At 39.0% G+C, this 17,939-nt stretch overlaps 1 protein-coding gene across 1 annotated transcript in view; it reads left to right on the top strand.

The window, feature by feature from the left end:
- Window positions 1-17,939, top strand: part of DIP2C (disco interacting protein 2 homolog C) — a 328,359-nt gene that overhangs the window by 252,690 nt on the left and 57,730 nt on the right. Inside the window, exons 19-25 of the mRNA XM_026069254.1 lie at window positions 1,782-1,921; window positions 3,502-3,638; window positions 5,907-6,115; window positions 7,003-7,117; window positions 13,245-13,446; window positions 15,665-15,774; window positions 16,552-16,632. Of these exons, the coding sequence (XP_025925039.1) occupies window positions 1,782-1,921; window positions 3,502-3,638; window positions 5,907-6,115; window positions 7,003-7,117; window positions 13,245-13,446; window positions 15,665-15,774; window positions 16,552-16,632 (994 nt within the window). The remainder of the gene's footprint in view (window positions 1-1,781; window positions 1,922-3,501; window positions 3,639-5,906; window positions 6,116-7,002; window positions 7,118-13,244; window positions 13,447-15,664; window positions 15,775-16,551; window positions 16,633-17,939) is intronic.

Genomic DNA, 17,939 nt, shown 5'->3' with positions numbered 1-17,939 from the left:
CATCTTAATCACAAGATTTATCTTCCTTGGACTAGTAGGCATTCTTAAAGAATTTCCAGTCCCTCTTAGAAATATTGAATGTGTAAATAAAATAAAAAATACTAACTTTAAAATAAATTATAAATATATTAGAATGGGGCTGTTTGTATCGCATCTTCTTTCCAAGTGATTTCCCTCCTTCTGCTTGGCAGAGATACTTATTTTGGGAATGTTCTCACGTGGTTGTCATAGATAGGACAAAATAAGATATATTCCAGGATTATTCTTGACAAGATACCGTCTAAGAAGGGTGTATCTACACTGTCAGACCACTTAGCTCCCCACTCCTGAATCCTGGTCCTCTGTGTTCCCTTGTTCCCTTTTGGTGTAAGCTAACTAGCTGCTTGCAAGAGGACACTCAAGCACATTGAACTGGTGACTCAAGGATCTAGCTCAGACTACCAGAATACCAGAAATATTCTGAAATAACAGCTCTGAAATGCCTGTTGTGTGGACTCAGGGTCCTCAGCACCAACTTCRTTCTGCAAACCTGCTTCTAGTGCACTGCACCTCTTGCCAGCCTCGACAAAGCTGTTACCTAAACATGGGCTGCACCAAGTTTAACTCCATCAGCTAGTCATCTGACACGGTCCTAACAGGCCTCGTGCTTCCAGCTTCTCTCCCTCCCACCCCTACTGCTGTACATACGGCCAGTGCCTTTCAGATCTGCTCCTGCTCTCTTTTTTAACAGTCTTTGGATGTGATAAATAACTCTATAATATGCATGTGAAAGTCTAGGTGGCCTCTCCTCTTAAGAAGGTTGTGAGAAGCTGTGCGTGCATGTTAGAGACTGGCATTCTGCTTTCATGTTTAAGAGGTCTTGAACAATAAAATGTATGTTTTGGGGAACAAGGGTGAGAGAAAGTTGATCAATAATGTGGTTGAAAGTTCCTTTTATATGATGGGAATGTTATTTATCACAGCTGCTTGTTTACTAGCTCTGTTTGTTATGTTCTAATGCATTTTCAAGAATGCCCACATCCTTCTTTGTTGACAATGTCGCTTGAGAAATATGCCTCATAAAACCTATTAGTTGAAATTTATAGTACCAATCACTGACAGTCTTACATGAGCATGATTGGCTAAGGTCCATCTAGAATTTCAAGCACAATAGAGGAGAAATGTCATGTAAAAGGACATTATCAGAGAAAAAATAGTTGTCTTATAATAGATTATTTATGAAAAATTCAGAATCTTGAAGTGAATATTGGCTATTTTATCAATCTTGAAAATAGCTGGAGTCTGTCTGCTCTCCATGGATGAATTATCCATAACCAAATCAGCATCATGTTAGCCTCCAGTTTTGCATTTGCAAGTGCAGGGCAGTATAAGAATCTGACATTTTATTCTGGCTTAATAACTTGCGTAGGTCAACATTAGTTTGCTCAAGCAACACTCTATATGTGTATAATTGTGTTCACTGATACAGCATGCAGTTTTGTACTGCAACAAGTTGGCAGACAGCTTGTGCTGTGCTATGGAATCATATAGTATGTTGGAACTGATTTTGAGCAAGCCAATGAGTTACAAAGATGCTGTGTCCACAACATTGTGGCCCTGAATGAAGAGTTGTAATTTGTTTTAATTTTCACAGGGTAATTTAGAATAATCTATTTTTATTTAAATTTTATGCATTAAAATAAAGATGGTAAAGTGCAATAGTGGTTCAGTAACAACAGGGAAATGCTTACGTTTGCCTGATAGTGCATACTGTCCACTCATCTTATAAATCGTGTTTGCAGGCCAACAGATGACAGCAATCAGCCACCAGGCAGAGGAGTTCTGTCCATGCACGGTCTCACTTACGGAGTGATTCGAGTGGATTCTGAAGAAAAACTTTCTGTTCTTACTGTGCAGGATGTTGGCCTAGTGATGCCAGGAGGTGAGGATTGGAACAACTGTCTTTAAAACTTACTGTGAATGGATTCATCCTCACTAGGGATGGATTCATTAATTTAATTAATTTACTGTATAAAGTCATAGGTGGGCGTACTTTGCTATTAGACAACATGGTTTAGGATTAGAATAGGTATGCTTCAAAGAAGTTTAGTCTAAAACCATTACCTAACAAAACCTTATGATTTGGAAATCCCAAGATTTCTTCTTTGTATTTACACTTTACACACATTAGCAGCACACTTTGAACAATCTGGCACTGTGTCAGAGCATCAATTCATTAACTATGACATACTGATACAGAAAATAARGAAGTTGGAGTCCTATGTCTGGGGGATATAAATAGTACATGTGTCTGACCCAGCTGAGATTCATATTGTAAAAGATTGCTAGCAAAAGGCTTGCAGAATGTTTTCCCAAAATCTTGTGCTAAGATCTGGTTATCAGAAGGAGGAGGTATGACTGAACTGTTCGTGTTGATAAATTCAGGATGAAGCCTGTGCTTCTAAAGATGAAGATAAGATTTTTCATGTGAGCTAGATTTTAAGTAAAATGTTATAGAGACTGGAAAAGATAGTACTGTAGTTTTTCRTAACTGAATGTCTCTTATGCACCAAATGAATAAAGCCTAAATATGCATCTTACAAAATTTCAGTTGAACAACTTAAAATAAAGGAAGATAAGATTAGTTGTTGTCTAATAGTTATCATATAAAATACTATTATAGGTGTTCCATCGTGTGCTTCTTACTACAAACTCTGATAAGAAGAGGAGACTCTCCTTTTTATCCTCAGAGAGAGTGAAAGATCATTCAAGATTCTTTACACTTGTACTTAAAAGACATTTTGGGTTGTTTCTGGTCTCCTCTGTTCACCATATTGTCTTTCAATTGCAAAGTCTATGCTCATGCTGGACTTCTAGTAGAGGGATTGTAGCTAAAACAGCATACCTGATTCTTATTCACGTGGCTGATACGTAAAGCTGCTTCCTCCTCAAACCAGCGCTTTCCAATCCCTCTGCTTTAGCTCCTGCTATCTCCACAGTACTGTAAAACCATTGAGAGAGAGTCTGAGCTCTGAGAAATTCTTAGCAAAACAGCAGTACTAGTCTGCTAGAATATCTTAATCTTTCACATGGTGTTGCTTAGGGAGAGGTGAATTTCCTGGCTGCCTGTCTCTCCCCGGCAGTATAATTATGATCAAGAGCTCATCTAGAATATTTCATAGTGCACCGACTGGAGCAAATCTGGTCTTCAGTATGCAGAACTGAGAAGGCAATCACACTTTGCAGAGATATTACCAGTCAACTGATAATTTAGAAAGCAAGGCAAATTAGATTTTGTTTTCAGTGTAAAGACTGGGTTTACATAAAAATCTTTTCATTCTTTGTGTAAATATTAGTTTGTTAAAGTTGAACACCTTAACTTTTGAAAAACTGTTTGTTAGACATTAGCATCCACATATAATTTATTTATGTCACCTCCCCTGTAGTGTCTTTCCCGCAGCATTTATATTACCCTGTAGTTAGTTTTATAATATTTTTTAAAGTTCTTTGCTCTTCCTCTAGCCATAATGTGTTCAGTGAAGCCAGATGGAATTCCTCAGCTCTGTAAAACAGATGAAATCGGAGAACTCTGTGTATGTGCTATTGCAACTGGTACATCATATTATGGACTCTCAGGCATGACCAAAAATACTTTTGAGGTAAGATGAGGAAATATTGCTATATAAAAACCTTCCTTTTTAACTCTTTCTGTTAGAGGATATTGTTTTACATAAAATATTGGCAGTAATAATAAGAGAATATCAGCAATAATCAATGCCTATGGCTTGGACCTCAGGTACTGTAGCCAGATAATCTGCACTGAAGCCCGTTTCATTAAGTGCAGTAACATATCTTTACATGGGTTTAGTTCTGTCTTTGAGGAGCTTTTACTCTAATTTTGAAAGAAGATATGAGGGGATGAAACGATCCGAAAGAAAGCAGGAAGAAAGACAAAGTTCAAAAGGTAATATCGTGCAAGTGCCTGAGCTAGCTACATGCAGAACATGAGTGTTGCAAACAGTAGGGATACTGCTGTGTATCTTTAAAAAGCAGTTTTCAACATTTCCAGAGCCCAGCCAGCATTAAAGCCTTGCATTTATACAGGATCCTGACAGATATCTTCAAGAGATATCTGAATAATGAAGTTGCCCCTTCCTAATTAGTCCCTTCCTGCTTCTATTTGAATTGCCTTAAGTGAAAGCTTTTTTGCTTTTTGTGGAATCTGTTTTCCAGGATGTTTCAGCTCCTTTGTAGACTGCTGTATTCAGAACTCTGTTTTTCCTGCTCACTTCTTGCCATTAACTTCTGCTGAAGCCAGTATGAAAGGCTGGACAACTCAGAGAAACAGTGAGAAAATTGAGCCAGAGAATGTTCTTAAATTAAGTTTTGATCCTTTTTCCTTTAATATTTGGGGAAAAAATTAAGAATAATGCATTTACATTTTCCTTAACAAATGCTCTTTCYAGTATTACCATTTTTTGTAGCCTAAACATGGCTAATTTCTCCAGCAAAATGTATTTCTCCAGCTTTCAGTATGCAGATCTGAATGTTGTAAACGCTATACCCTAAGCAGTTAGTGGAGGCTGATGGATGTAGTCTTCCATTGTGCTACTGAAGCCAGGAATTCTACCATGCTATTGTAATGTGAAGTTTGTTGATCCGTGATTGCTGTGCTGCACAAGCAATTAGCATTACCCAGTGAACGATAATCCCAGATTTGACAGATTTCGTGGTAGAAAGGTGGAAAATACTCATTTTAGAGTACTAACTGCAAAAAAATCATTCATAACTGATAACTGGGTCTGCAGTTTAGCAGGACATTTAAACTTATTCTTAATTGTAAGCAAATAAATTGCTATTGAGTCAGCAGGGCTCATTCATTCTTAAAGTTAGGCATGTTCTTAAGGACCCTCTTCCATAGGGACTCTTTTTTTTTTTTCAGTGTCTAATTCGTGTAACAGGGAATAGAGAATCAGAGAGTTTTCTGTTCCTAAGGTGAATTATGGCTGAGGATGTAGAAGCATTAAATCTGTTCAGTAAGAGTCATCCATGTGCATCTGAGAGCAGAATTCGACCTTTCTTTTCAGATGAGCCTTGAAGGACACTATTTTCATGGTCTTCCACTTAAATAACTTGCATTTAGACTATTTCAGTTTAAAGAAGAGACTGTAGAAAAGTGTGGCTATATCAGAATGCAACCCAAAGTAGCTCATATGCCAAAAGGATAAAGCCATGGTAGTTAGGATGAGAAAAGCAGAATAAATTGTCCTGGGTGGAACTCCATCCTGTGGAAGTCATGTACACACCTGCTGTTCAAACTAGCTCTTTTAAAGAGTCTCTGTATAGGGCTGCATTTTCACTTTTAGACAGTCAACATAAGGCATTAACACAGGTATTGTAAGGATAGTATTGACCTTGAATAAAAATGTGGTAAGCTCTAAGAGTCACTAGTGTACAGTACATTAAAATAGCTTTACTTTTTGCCTGTTTATCTTTCTATAGTATGCTGGAAATGAGCAGGAGGTACTGAAAGAACCTCTACAGTAATACTTAGTTTTATCTCTGAAGTCCCCTGTAAATAGGACCCCAGGTTACTTTAGCTCTGCAAAGCCTTTTCTTTATTCAATATTGTTTACGGGTTTTTTTTGGTTTTTTTGTATGTTGCAAATTTACAAAGCCATGGTTAGGGAAAATGTGTATGGTAACCCGAGTGGGATTCAACTTGCTTAACCTCAGTTTTCTGAAAATTACACACTCACGTCTAGGAGTTCCCTGATACTCCCTTTGTAGTCAGTGAAGAGAAAAGAGCATCGCCCGAGACCTATTTATTTCACTCCATAAGAGCCATCTGAGACAGCATGCTTGAAATATTTAGCAGTATGATACCTGTGCCTAAGATTGAAGACCTGAGTTTCTGTGTCTTGCAGGTATTTCCTATGACCAGTTCTGGTGGCCCTATCACTGAATATCCTTTTATAAGGACTGGATTACTAGGTTTTATAGGACCAGGTGGACTTGTCTTTGTTATCGGCAAAATGGATGGTTTGATGGTCGTCAGTGGAAGAAGACACAATGCTGATGACATTGTAGCAACAGCACTGGCAGTGGAACCAATGAAATTCGTCTACAGGGGGAGGTTTGGTCCTTTCTTTTCTCCTGTTAAATAGAAATCGTTATTTTGCTTAGACTCGGTGTAAGTGACCCAAAATGTTTTCAGAAGCCAGTGCCTAATCTACACTTGGCTTTCTGAATGTCGCTGATATCAGTAAAATAGCAATGATATGAAATTTCTTTGCAGTTTCCCTACACTGATGTTTTTATGGCGAGAACCAGAAGACTGCAGAGGAAAACCTAAGACAGTGCTGAGGCAGACCTTAGGAACCAAGATCCAAAGCTGTGATTTTAAAAACTTCCAGTTCAACAGTTAGTTAATTCAGAAGGTGTTGGCACAACAGGATCCTTCCTGTCTGACTTGAACATGTCCAATGTACTTAACATTGGAGTTCTTGAACATGACGACTGTTCCCTGGGTGACCCTCCTAAGATGCTGAAACTAAGCAGGAGGCATCTAAAACATCTGAATAGGCTAATACAGTAACATGCGCTCACACCTGCTCACACTACTCACAGCAGASCTCTCACAAAATGATGTTGCAATTGTTTTCTTTTAAGTGGCCGAAGAAGGTGCTTGCATTGATTGTTATATAAAGTATGACAAAAGCTTAACAACAAGCTTSGGGTGACGCAGATTTAGTGCCTTTCTCGTGAACCTGAGAAGGTTCACATCTCCAGCCCTGCCATGAGTTTATTAATGTGATTCTAGAACAAGGCGCCCTATTCCTCCTCTAGAAGTTGTGCAAATCTATTCATGTTGCTTTTTTTCTCTAAAAAATACTAATTGAAGCACCAAACATCTGAGTAGTAAGTAACAAATCATAGTTACAGAGGGTTAACTTAGAAGATCTTTTTTTTTTTTTTAATCTATCCTGGCACTAAATACTGTTCTCTCTTTCTCTCCTATAGAATAGCAGTGTTTTCGGTGAGTGTGCTGCACGATGAAAGGATAGTTATTGTTGCTGAGCAAAGGCCAGATTCCACAGAGGAAGACAGTTTTCAATGGATGAGCAGAGTTCTCCAGGTAATGCTCTTTATGTACATTTGGAAGCTATTTCTTCCTGCCTTCTATTCTTTTTATTGATCTTTCAGTCCCCTACAATAACCTGACATTTGTCTTTGAGTATTTGTAAATCTACCTTCAGTTGCACTTCCACCTAATGAACACAAAATTATATTCTTCTGAGTGAAGATTCTTGTCCAGGCCATACATATCCCTTCTACCTCCTTTCTTCCTGCGCGGAGCATAAAGAGCAGAACAGCTGCAATTGCTCCTCCAGTCCCCTCTCACTGCCTATGGCAGTGAGCAGGCAATTGTCGCAAAAGGAGTGATGCACTTCACTCATAAGAGGGAAGCAGCACTATGTTTATTGCAGTAAGACAGCGACTTAACAAAGTTCAGTCATAAATAAGAATGATTTAATGAGGTTCAGTTGGCAAGGTTCACTCAGTTATTTACTGCACGAAGGACAGGGTCAGATACGTGCGCAACGGAGACCCTCCCATTGAGTGACGAGGTTCAGACTGGACCTTGCTTTCTAAATTCCTTCAGAGAGGAGCCTAGGTGCGGCTGAATCCAGTCCTAGTCTCGGACTTGGTCAACGGTTTATGTCTAAGGAATTATGCGTGCAATTAGTCAGAGATATAACTCAGCAAAGTTTCGCAAAGTTCGCAAAAGTTCAGCATGCTATCAATCACTTACCGAGGTTCTGTCGCAGGTAAGGAATCTCTCAACCTCGAGGAGTAACCTTGAGAGGTGTCCCTGCTCAAGAGGAGGTTCTGCAGTGCAGCCAGCTGCCGTGCAGGAGRGCTCCATGGGCTCTGGGCTGCCCCCTATTTATGGGGGAGAGATGATTGACTTGTAGTCATATTTGCATGCTAGACAGGCCTTAGTTGGYGCATGCTCAATTAGCCCCTGCCTACGTGCTGTTTACAGGGAGGTCAGGTTGAGGGGGAGAGAGCACATCAGTGGGGGGGGAAAGGAGCACACTGTCACAGCAACTCACTAACCTTCTTAAATTTCAAAACTTCTGGAAAAAGGAATCAGCACAGCCAGCACTAGTGAATTTTCTGTTACTGGACCAGAGTTAAGATTTTCAGCAGTCTTGTGTTTTTGTTCTGACTATGCCAGCAAGTGATGCTGAGCCATTTACTGAGCTTCCACATCAGGAAGGTTTTCACCAATGCCTGTACGCAGAGACCAGGTTTACTCATGGAGTCCAGATACAGCTTCAGATATTAAAAAAGTCTTAGAAGGAGATCACAAAATACCATTCCGAAGCATGAAGTCCCAGTGAATGTCCCAGAGAACACCAACTGCAGCGTATGGTAAATAATTGTTCATTTTGGCCTGAGATCATCTTTATGAATGTGACATTACTCTCCTTGCTTCTTTCTGAGAGGAAGAGACCAAAGCCCTAACCCAAGAAGATTTTCTCATCACCATATGAAGCGGTGGCACAGTCTTCATATGATACCAATTCCTCAGTTTTTTAGAGACCATTGTCACGTACTGTGGAGGTCTTTAATACTAAGCTTTTTAAACAAGAGAAGTCTCTGAAATGCTTTGTGCTTTGATCACTAAAAAGTATGCTTTCTCTTAATAAAGGGATTCTGGATCTGGTATGTGGCTTTTTAAAATCAAAGTGGATAAATTCTCCTAAGGAGTTTTGAGTGTACTTAAGTCGATAGTCCCTAGCAGCTGTGTGAGCATACATGGTCCATGAAACACATCTAACACATTCATTCTCCAAATTTGACTTTTTTGGATGCCAGCTGTATTCATTGTCTTCATGTCAGCTTCTGCTTAACAAATTCTGAGTTACTTGGTAGATGCCATTTTCTCATTTGAAAGAGGGTGATCCTTTTCCTAGAATTGAAGTAATAGCAAGGGAATAGAGTAGGATATGGTTACAATAATATACTTATTCATCACTTCAAAGAATAACAAATAAATGTATTATATGATCTTACTGTCAAAAGCTACAGAAGTTTCTATTAAATAGTTATTGGCACTAGTATGGAGCTGACGTCATCAGAAGTAGATATGCACATTTGAGCTAGTTCTCTAGATTTCTTTTTAATCAATGGGAGAGAATTAGGTGTTTATAGTGCCCCATGTTGATGGCTAAAACAAACTGGATGAAACACGTCCTAAAAATGCTTATTTCACTCCACTGAACTGAGGGAAGTGATTGATTAGCTCAGATGTAATAATCTACAGTGAAGATACCTACTGATATCTGCAGTATCACCATTCCAGCTGTCTGGTGGATCATACAAGGCATATACTACAAAGAAGAAACCCACATTGGTGGGTTTGTAGACATGTTGGCCAGAAGCCAGGTGAMGCAGTACTGAGGAACCATGGTCTTCAAGCCACTAATGATAAAAAATGTTGATCTTCTCCTTATATGTTGGAGTCCAAATTAAGGCAAATGTCATGACCTTGCTCAAAGGTTTTTCAACTATCATGTTCACACAAAATATCAGCTACTTTGGAGAGCACTCATTTTCCATCTCCTTCATCTCTATAATTAAAATATTTCTTGCTCAAAAGCAACAGGTAACTGCAAAAGAAGTCTGTCTGTTGCTACCTTGTGAAATGATTTCACCTCTTTCTACAGCTGGGCACTTGTTACTTCTGTTTCCCTTGCTTACCTCCCTTTCTGTCTCTCTTCAAGGACTCTTCTCAGGTGAATATATTACAAACATATTTTTTGCTTTATCCAAGAGCCAAAGAAAAAGATCCTACACAATTCAGTGATGTTTTTACTCATTATTTCTTTGTACTGAATAAGAAAGGAAATCTTTGTTTGCTATGCGCTTGAAGAAACTGAACAAATAAGCTTTCATCCCTCTCAGGACAGGTTTCTCTGTTCTCTTGGTTTAAAAGATAGCTACTTTTCATATAGCTAGGGACATCTTGTGTTCACAGTGGATCTAAATTGTTATCAAGAAAAGCTAAAACCTTTAGGTTGTCCATCGCACAGAAAGCCTTTGAAACAAGGGCAACCTATTTTAGAATGAAGGGCTTTTGAATTGCCCACGGTTTGATGATTTTTATCAAGGAAAAAGCTCCTAAAGAAAAGGTAGAAATTCTGGACTTGCACTTCTCCTGTTTTCTCAGCTGAGCATTTTTGTGAGTTTTATTTTGTGAGTTTTTATTTCATCATAAACAGTAGAATTCAATACTAAACACTGTGTGAGTTCTGTGTCAGAGTGCTCCTGCCAGAAGACAAGCCCTATTATTCTGAATATGAGCAAGTCACAGGAGTGTCTGGGAATGATAGGCCATATATCAAAGTACACATATGTGTGGCTGCTTTCAGCATCCGTGTGTGAAGTCTGCCACTCGGCACACGTCACTATGTGAACAAGAAGTTTCTGGTTCCACTTCAGCTGAGATCTAAGACAGAGAACGGAAGCCAAGAACATGTTGGATGCATTGTGCCTCCTTCCCGATCAGGATTTTAATGACAGATGTCAGGAAGTGGTAACTGAGTGTAACTGAATCATCTGCTAGTGATGAGCAACATAACAGTATCACACTTTTATCACGATTCTCAGTGTCTGTGATACCAAACTACATCAAATTGCTATTCATTTCTCATGGTAACTGTGAGACTTCTCTAACACCCTCCATGTGCTGCCCTATGCCAGCCCTACTCTATGCTGCCTGCTTCCGCTGTGCCTTGMTGCGTCTCTGCTCCTCCTCCCTACAGCTGAGCTGCTATTTGCAGGACTTCTTTCCAGTGTGTTGCACCTTGTTCTGACTCTCCCCAGGCCTTCTTCCTCCTCAGCAAAGTGCTGAAGTAAGATAAAGCTGCTATGTTGGGCTGTGTCTGGGGGTGTTAGCAGAGGCATGGTTGGGAGAGAGCAGTGGGGAAGAAGGTATCTTGCAAGTAGGGGAGGAGGAGGCTATTCTGGTGGCAGTGTGAGTAAAGGCCCCAGGTCCTGTAGAAGCTCAATCAGAGCAATCCTCAGTATTTATTCATTGCCCAGGCTGCTGTAAACTGATCTGACCCTTCAGTCAGAGTTGTAGTTGCTGTACCTGGCAGACTGCATGTTGGTTTTACCAGTGCCAGCACACTGGCCGGACTGGACAGGACTAGACAAAGTGAGGAGATCTAGTGCAGAGCAGAAGAGCACCTGCCAGGAGAATTTTGTCAGAATGGGATGTTTTCTTAGCTTGGACAACACAGCAGGTCTGGACTCTGTGCAAGTATTTCTAACTAGTTTTCTCAAACAGAGGAATAAAGATTTCAGTTTCATTGTTTACTTCTGGCTGGACAGTGTCATTTCAAAACCAAGCCATGTCATCAAAAGGCATGATGCCAGCTGTGTCACAAGTTGACTGGTACCCTTCGTCTCAGAACTTTAAGGCTCATTTCATCAGTGCTCATCCTTGTAAAATAAAATCATTCACCTGCTTCAGAAATGTGCTGAATTCCAAAATCTGAAAGGTGACAATTTTGAATGACCCACAACATTTTATCAGACATTGTGCTATCAAAGTAGGAAGTGCTCAAGTCCCTGGGGGGATCATTACATGTAATACCCCTCATCCCAGCAGAATTGCATACTACTTTCCATTCACTAACTCTAGGAGCCACAGTGTCATGTATTTGAATAAGAAAGAACGGTTACTTGCCCTATAACAGTTTTTCTTAAAACTGGTGTCAGGTGAGAATCCCATAATTTATCGCTGCTTTTCAGAACCTACGAATAACATTATGATTATGAGATTATGATGTCTCTGCACTTCATATTCTGCCAGCAATGTGAGATAGTGTTTGTTGGCTCTCATATATACCTAGCTATTCCCAAGATTTTAATCTTTCATATACAAGATGCGCATAGACCAGCAGTGAGGTCTTCCACTACTACCCTGAGCTATCCCACTACTAAAACGGCAATATTTGTAAAATGAGAAACTGTTTTACTGTTTTGTCTTACCAAATTTTACAGTCAAATAAATAAACATGAAACAAACAGAAGCCAAAAGCAAAGCATTATTTAGAATCTCTGTTGAAATAATCAGTAATTTATTGGTTTACCCTTGAGTTAATAAATGATTATTGATTGGTCTAAGAATATAGATTATATCTTTGAAGCAACGGATGTGTGTGTGTGCTTTTCTCACTGTTAAAAATTCAAATGCAAGTTAAGTAAATTATATTTTTCAACATTTAACTTCTCATTAGAGATGCTGTCGGTAATTTGTTTTTCAGTCTGCTTGGATATCTGAAGTTGCTTTCTTTTCTTACCTCACTTGCGGCAATTTTTGTTACCAACGTAAGGAAAAGATCCAGTTAAAATGTATATGGAATTAAAATCTAAATACATGTATATTCATGTTTTACTAAATAAATTACAAAGATAGTGAACCTCAACTTCCTTACAGATTTCTTTTTGAAAGTGATGCAGTTGACTCCACAATGAATATGGTTACTATATGATTAAAAGATGCTTATTTTTCAGGTTTTCATTGAACAGCTTTTTTTTCAAGTGGATAGTTTCATAGTTTTTCCTTATATTGTATCAGTTCCCATTTCTGCCTGAGGATCTTTTTTTGATTACACAGTAATCAAGGAGAGAAACACTTCTTTTTTAAATCTTAGAAAAATTAAAAAAAAACCACAAGCTACCTAAACTGGTAGGTGTACGGTGATGGTTGTGTAACATTTGAAGTTTTTCTTAGCTCTTGAAGATGGACTGGATGTTAAGTTGATGGGATTCCTTTGGATTTTAATTCTGAGCAGTGCACAGGTTAAAATCAGTTTCACCACATGAATTGCCAGCCCATCTGAGTAATAAATCTCCAGGATACCTACTGCTAGTGTGCGCCTAAGGAATGCCTGTGTAGCATTTCTTTATAGGTTTTTGCATATTTATCACCAGGTTTTTGATTGTTTTATAGCTTCTGCAATGATTATAATGACGTCAGTATTATATTTCTGTCCACCTGTTCCCACTGAAAAAAAATTCCTTATCCCTGGCATTGCTGAAGTACTTTGAGTACTTGGTACAAATCTTTGTACTGTCAGTTAATTATCAGGGCTGTTTTATGCGGTAATTCAGAACAAGAAGTATTTATTATAATGATGAAAAATTAGCCGTTCATTAAAATCAGCTTCCTGCTTTTTTAGGCTATTGACAGTATTCATCAAGTGGGAGTTTACTGCTTAGCACTAGTACCAGCAAACACTCTGCCCAAGACTCCGCTAGGAGGAATCCACTTGTCAGAAACCAAACAGCTTTTCTTGGAAGGATCGCTGCATCCCTGTAACGTGCTGATGTGTCCCCACACGTGTGTAACAAACCTGCCTAAACCAAGACAAAAACAGCCAGGTAAGATGAGTGAATGCAAGGGAGCCGTGACTTAATACTGTGTGTTCATGATGCTGTACGGAGTAAAATCAAGTAACTATTAATGCTGGTGAGAGTCCTGCTTCATCAGCTGATCCTGCTAAATATTCTAGGTGGTTTAAGGATATCATTTGTTTTGGGGGAAGCTGGAAGAAGTACCTTCACAAAGAATACAAAGAAAAATGTTCAAAAAGCCTCTCTAAGTTCTGTAAAGATGAAGATATTTTAATCACTGTAGAAGGCACTGCTGAGACCATACCTGGAGTTCTTTGTAAATTCCTGGTCAGTCGTGTTCAAAGAGGATGAACTCAGACAGGAGCAGAGAAAGTGAAAATCTGAAGGCTGAGTTTGTAAAATAGAAGTAGAGAGGAAGAGAACTGTTGACACAAAATAACAGGTTRGATGAGGAACAAGTAGTTAAAAACCTGCTATGAGTAAACCAAAACTAAGAACTAGGATAAAGGTTTTCACCAGAGGAGGGAGGTTGTGAATTATCCTTGCAGAAGGTATAGTGGAGGGCAACACCCTAACTATTTTTAAGATGGTTCTTCAGCAGTTCTGCAGCATAATATGAAGAGTATTGTAGACAATGGTACAGCAAGGCACTGGACATAGAGACTGAGGTTATTTTAGCCTGCTGTGGTCCTGTCCTGTGTCTGGTGACTCCAACTCGTTTAACTAGAACTTGTTTAGCAAATTTTTGACCTTGAAACTGATTGCAGATTTTTGTACCTAGATAATCTGAAGGATTTCTGGATCTGGGCCTCAGGCTTAAAACCTGAATTCAGCTACGTTAGCCTAATTGCTGATTACTTTCTGCCTTGAAAAATAGCTTGGAATGTGAAGTGTTTTCACTCTCTAGATCTCAGATATGAGGATTATCTACCACTGAATTCAGTGCATGTTTGCAAAAGTATCCCACTTGTTTCTTTAATTAAAATGGTTGGACAAATGATTCAGAAATCAAAAACATAATTTTAATTTGAAAATACTGGGAATGTCACAGGCTAACAGTAACTTCCACTAACTTAATGAGAATCTGAAAGTAATGAAGCTGGTTAAGTGCAGTGTTCACTTTGGTAGGTCTATGTTGCTGCATCCCAAAATAATCACTGAATTAGGTAGCGTCAGTGCAGTGGAGATATTTAGATGCGGTTTATACATTATATATCGCAATAAATGGAAAAAGCAATGCCAGAAAGACAGAAATCAAACTGATGGTACCACATTCTTCCATTTTGCATAGATGAGACATATCCAGAGCATATTGCGTTCATTTCTTTAAAGCAGAGTAGTTGGTAGACATTGTTTATTGTACATTATCTGGTTACTTAGACATCTCATGTTCTGAGACATATACCACATACCTAGTGTCCATCATTTGGACAAAGTTTGGACATAATGGACTAAAAGTAAAGCTTTGTGTTGCTTGCACTTGAGCAGTAATCCACTCTGTAGAAGCAGAAAACAAATGTTAACATAGGTGTAAGTGACATCCAAGAAACAGGTGTTTTGCAGTTACAGCAGCCAGCAAAACACTAGTGAAATCCAACTCATGGAGAARTGTCAGTCCTGACATCTTCCTTTCTTCCAAAGTTAAATTCTCTTTCTTCAATCTCTACATTGTGCTACAAGGTTTGCATATATTTTATCATACGCACCATCTGCCTTCCTAATCCTTGTCACTTCATGTCTATAGCAGTTACAGAATTGCTTACACGGTTGCAGCTTAGCCCTGGCAGCAGAAGTGAGAAATAGGAACGTTGGCCCTGAAGCCTGGATACATCCCATCTAATTTTAGGCACTGAATGGACATGGCTAAGTTAGGAACTGAATTTTCCTAAGATTTCTTATACGAAGACAAACAGATGTGTCTCTGACTGTAGAGATCCCATGCTAAATGGGCTCCTCAGTTAAGGACCTAGTTTAGATAGGATGAATGCAGGCCTATGTATCTTCCAGTTGCCTCTGGTCCGTCAACCAAAGTTGGTATCAACAGTACATTTCTCTAGCAATGGATCTCTCTGAAAATGTACCGGATTTCAGAGGTTTTATATTTATTTGAATTGAGATGTTCTTAAGGTTTTGTGTTATGGATAACAATGAGGAAAATTTCATTTAATGCAAAAGAAATAAAAAAGATTTTCATCCATAAGCAAAGGATTTTTCTTGTATTCAGCACATTTCTGATTTATTCTAGAAATTGGCCCTGCCTCTGTGATGGTGGGGAACTTGGTCTCTGGGAAAAGAATTGCACAGGCCAGTGGTAGAGACTTGGGGCAAATAGAAGATAACGATCAAGCCAGAAAGGTAAGTTAAACTTCTCTGATATGTCTTTTATGTAGCTAATTAGCATCAGCAGACTCAGCAGTAGATAGGGCATAGTATTATGCCATAATTTGTTGATCACATCTGATTCAGACTAACTTATTTCAGGACCACTTTACAGAGAAATGTGCAATAGCCACAAGAGGGGATTAATATGTTTTATGTGTATGGATTTTTTTTTTTAAGTGTACTTGGGACAACAGAAGGAGCATGGTGGAAAGTGTTAATGGGGCTTCCATCAGAAGTCACCTTCTATTGTATTTTTTTTACTAGTTCAAGTGGAGTCCAGAGAATTCTGTTTGCATATATGGTCCTGATCTTATTTTTGTTATTTTGATCCTGTTAAATTCAGTTGCAGTTCAGCTTTTTGGTGGGCTTATCTGAGAAATTAATAAGTTCTAAGCCATATCAATATAAATTTATAGCAAGAAGAAGAGAGGTAGCTGAAGGATGAAAATTGCGCTTAGATTCAGAGTGATTAGTAAGAACTGGTTTATTGCTTTGAAAGTGTAGGTAATAATACATCATAATCCCAGCAGTGGTTCAGCTTCCAGAGAGGCCTGTGTGACTGTGCAAGAGCACATTGCTATGAGTATGTGTGACGCCAAGAGAATTCATGTTTACTGTTTCTGGGTATTAATATAAAATGTAGAATATAAATAAGAAAGACATTTCTAAACTAGCAAAAATGAATTGTTTTCTGTTTTCTAAAGGCAAAAAGTTGTTTAGTGTTGTGATTATCACTCTGCTTTATTTTAGTTCCTCTTCCTCTCAGAAGTTTTACAGTGGAGAGCTCAGACCACTCCTGACCACGTGCTTTACACTCTACTTAACTGCAGGGTAAGGCACTCGGGCAATTACTTTGACAAGTTATTGTGTGGAAAATTGCACCCTGATATTTAAACTGCACCTGCTTGCGCTGTGGCTGAACATGACTCAACCTTTCTGTTTCTTTCCCCATTAATACTCAGCTATTATATCTCGTATTCAGTGAGGCAGAGAGGAAAAGAAAACAATCATTGGCAGTTGTCAAAATATAGATTGTTTTTGTATCAGACACCCCACCTTATACATTTCTCATTTCTTTTTCCACCACATACAAGTTGGGGGTGAGCTGACAATGCAGTTCTATTTCAATCCTGTTCATTCTGATAAGAATAGTAGTATTTAATACTGCTCACCATCCTGATTTCTGATTTGAAAAGCACAGGCTTGACAAAACCAAAACATTTTCCCTAAATATAACAAGGAGTCTTGGCTTTGAGACTGGACCATATGAGAAAAGGTGTGAGAACTGGGAAAATGAGGTAAATAGAAGAAGAGGTATGTCCAGAATTCAGCAAGGTCTATATAGGACCGCAAATAAATCTCTCTGCATAGAGATATGAGGTGCCAGCCTGGTACAACATTTCCCTACTTGTCAAAAATGAATTTATGCATGGCACATGGTACACAATTTGAGTATATTAGGGGGGGATGATTGCATGGTAAACCAATAATTCCCAAACTGCTTCTATGTAGAGCACCGTAGAGCAGGAAAGTCTGATTTCAAACCACTCCACCACATTACATCTTGACACGTCTGCCAGTACTGGGAAACATGTCTAGTGCATGAGGGGGCTGAGGAAAGCGGGGGCTCCACATGGTGCTGTTCCCCTGTGCCACCTAGAACTGCTGCTGTTTGCTCGCAGCCCACATGGTCCCTAAACTTAGGTGGGTTCATAAACTTCCAGTCATTTGTGAACCTGTTAAATTACCCTGTACTGTATTGACAGGATATACTTCCCCCAACCTTATTATACTACCGATACCAAAGTACAGTTTGGGGCTATCGATGATTCATTTAATGAATTTTTTTAAATTYGCATTAGTAGCTACCATTAAGTGAACACTTGCAACTTTACAGATAATAGCAAATTCGTAATTTGGTTATTTGTGGCAAGGAGAAAGCTTGAGAAGCTATGCTGTTTGTGTATGCAGGATCACACCGGTAGAAGAGTGCACTTTTCCGTTCTGTAAGTGAGGAGCAAAGATGCTTTGAGCAAGAGACAGCGATACGTACAGTCCCGTGTCCTCCACACAGCCTGTTGCTGTTCAGCTTTAAATAATGCCAGACTTCCCATGCTGGCAGAAGAGTGCCAACAGTG

This window comes from Apteryx rowi, unplaced genomic scaffold (assembly GCF_003343035.1).
Source record: "Apteryx rowi isolate R43461 unplaced genomic scaffold, aptRow1 scaffold_29, whole genome shotgun sequence".
NCBI lineage: Eukaryota > Metazoa > Chordata > Aves > Apterygiformes > Apterygidae > Apteryx > Apteryx rowi.
The sequence above is the reverse complement of the archived record's forward strand: the minus strand, read 5'-3'. Positions and strand labels throughout refer to the sequence as shown.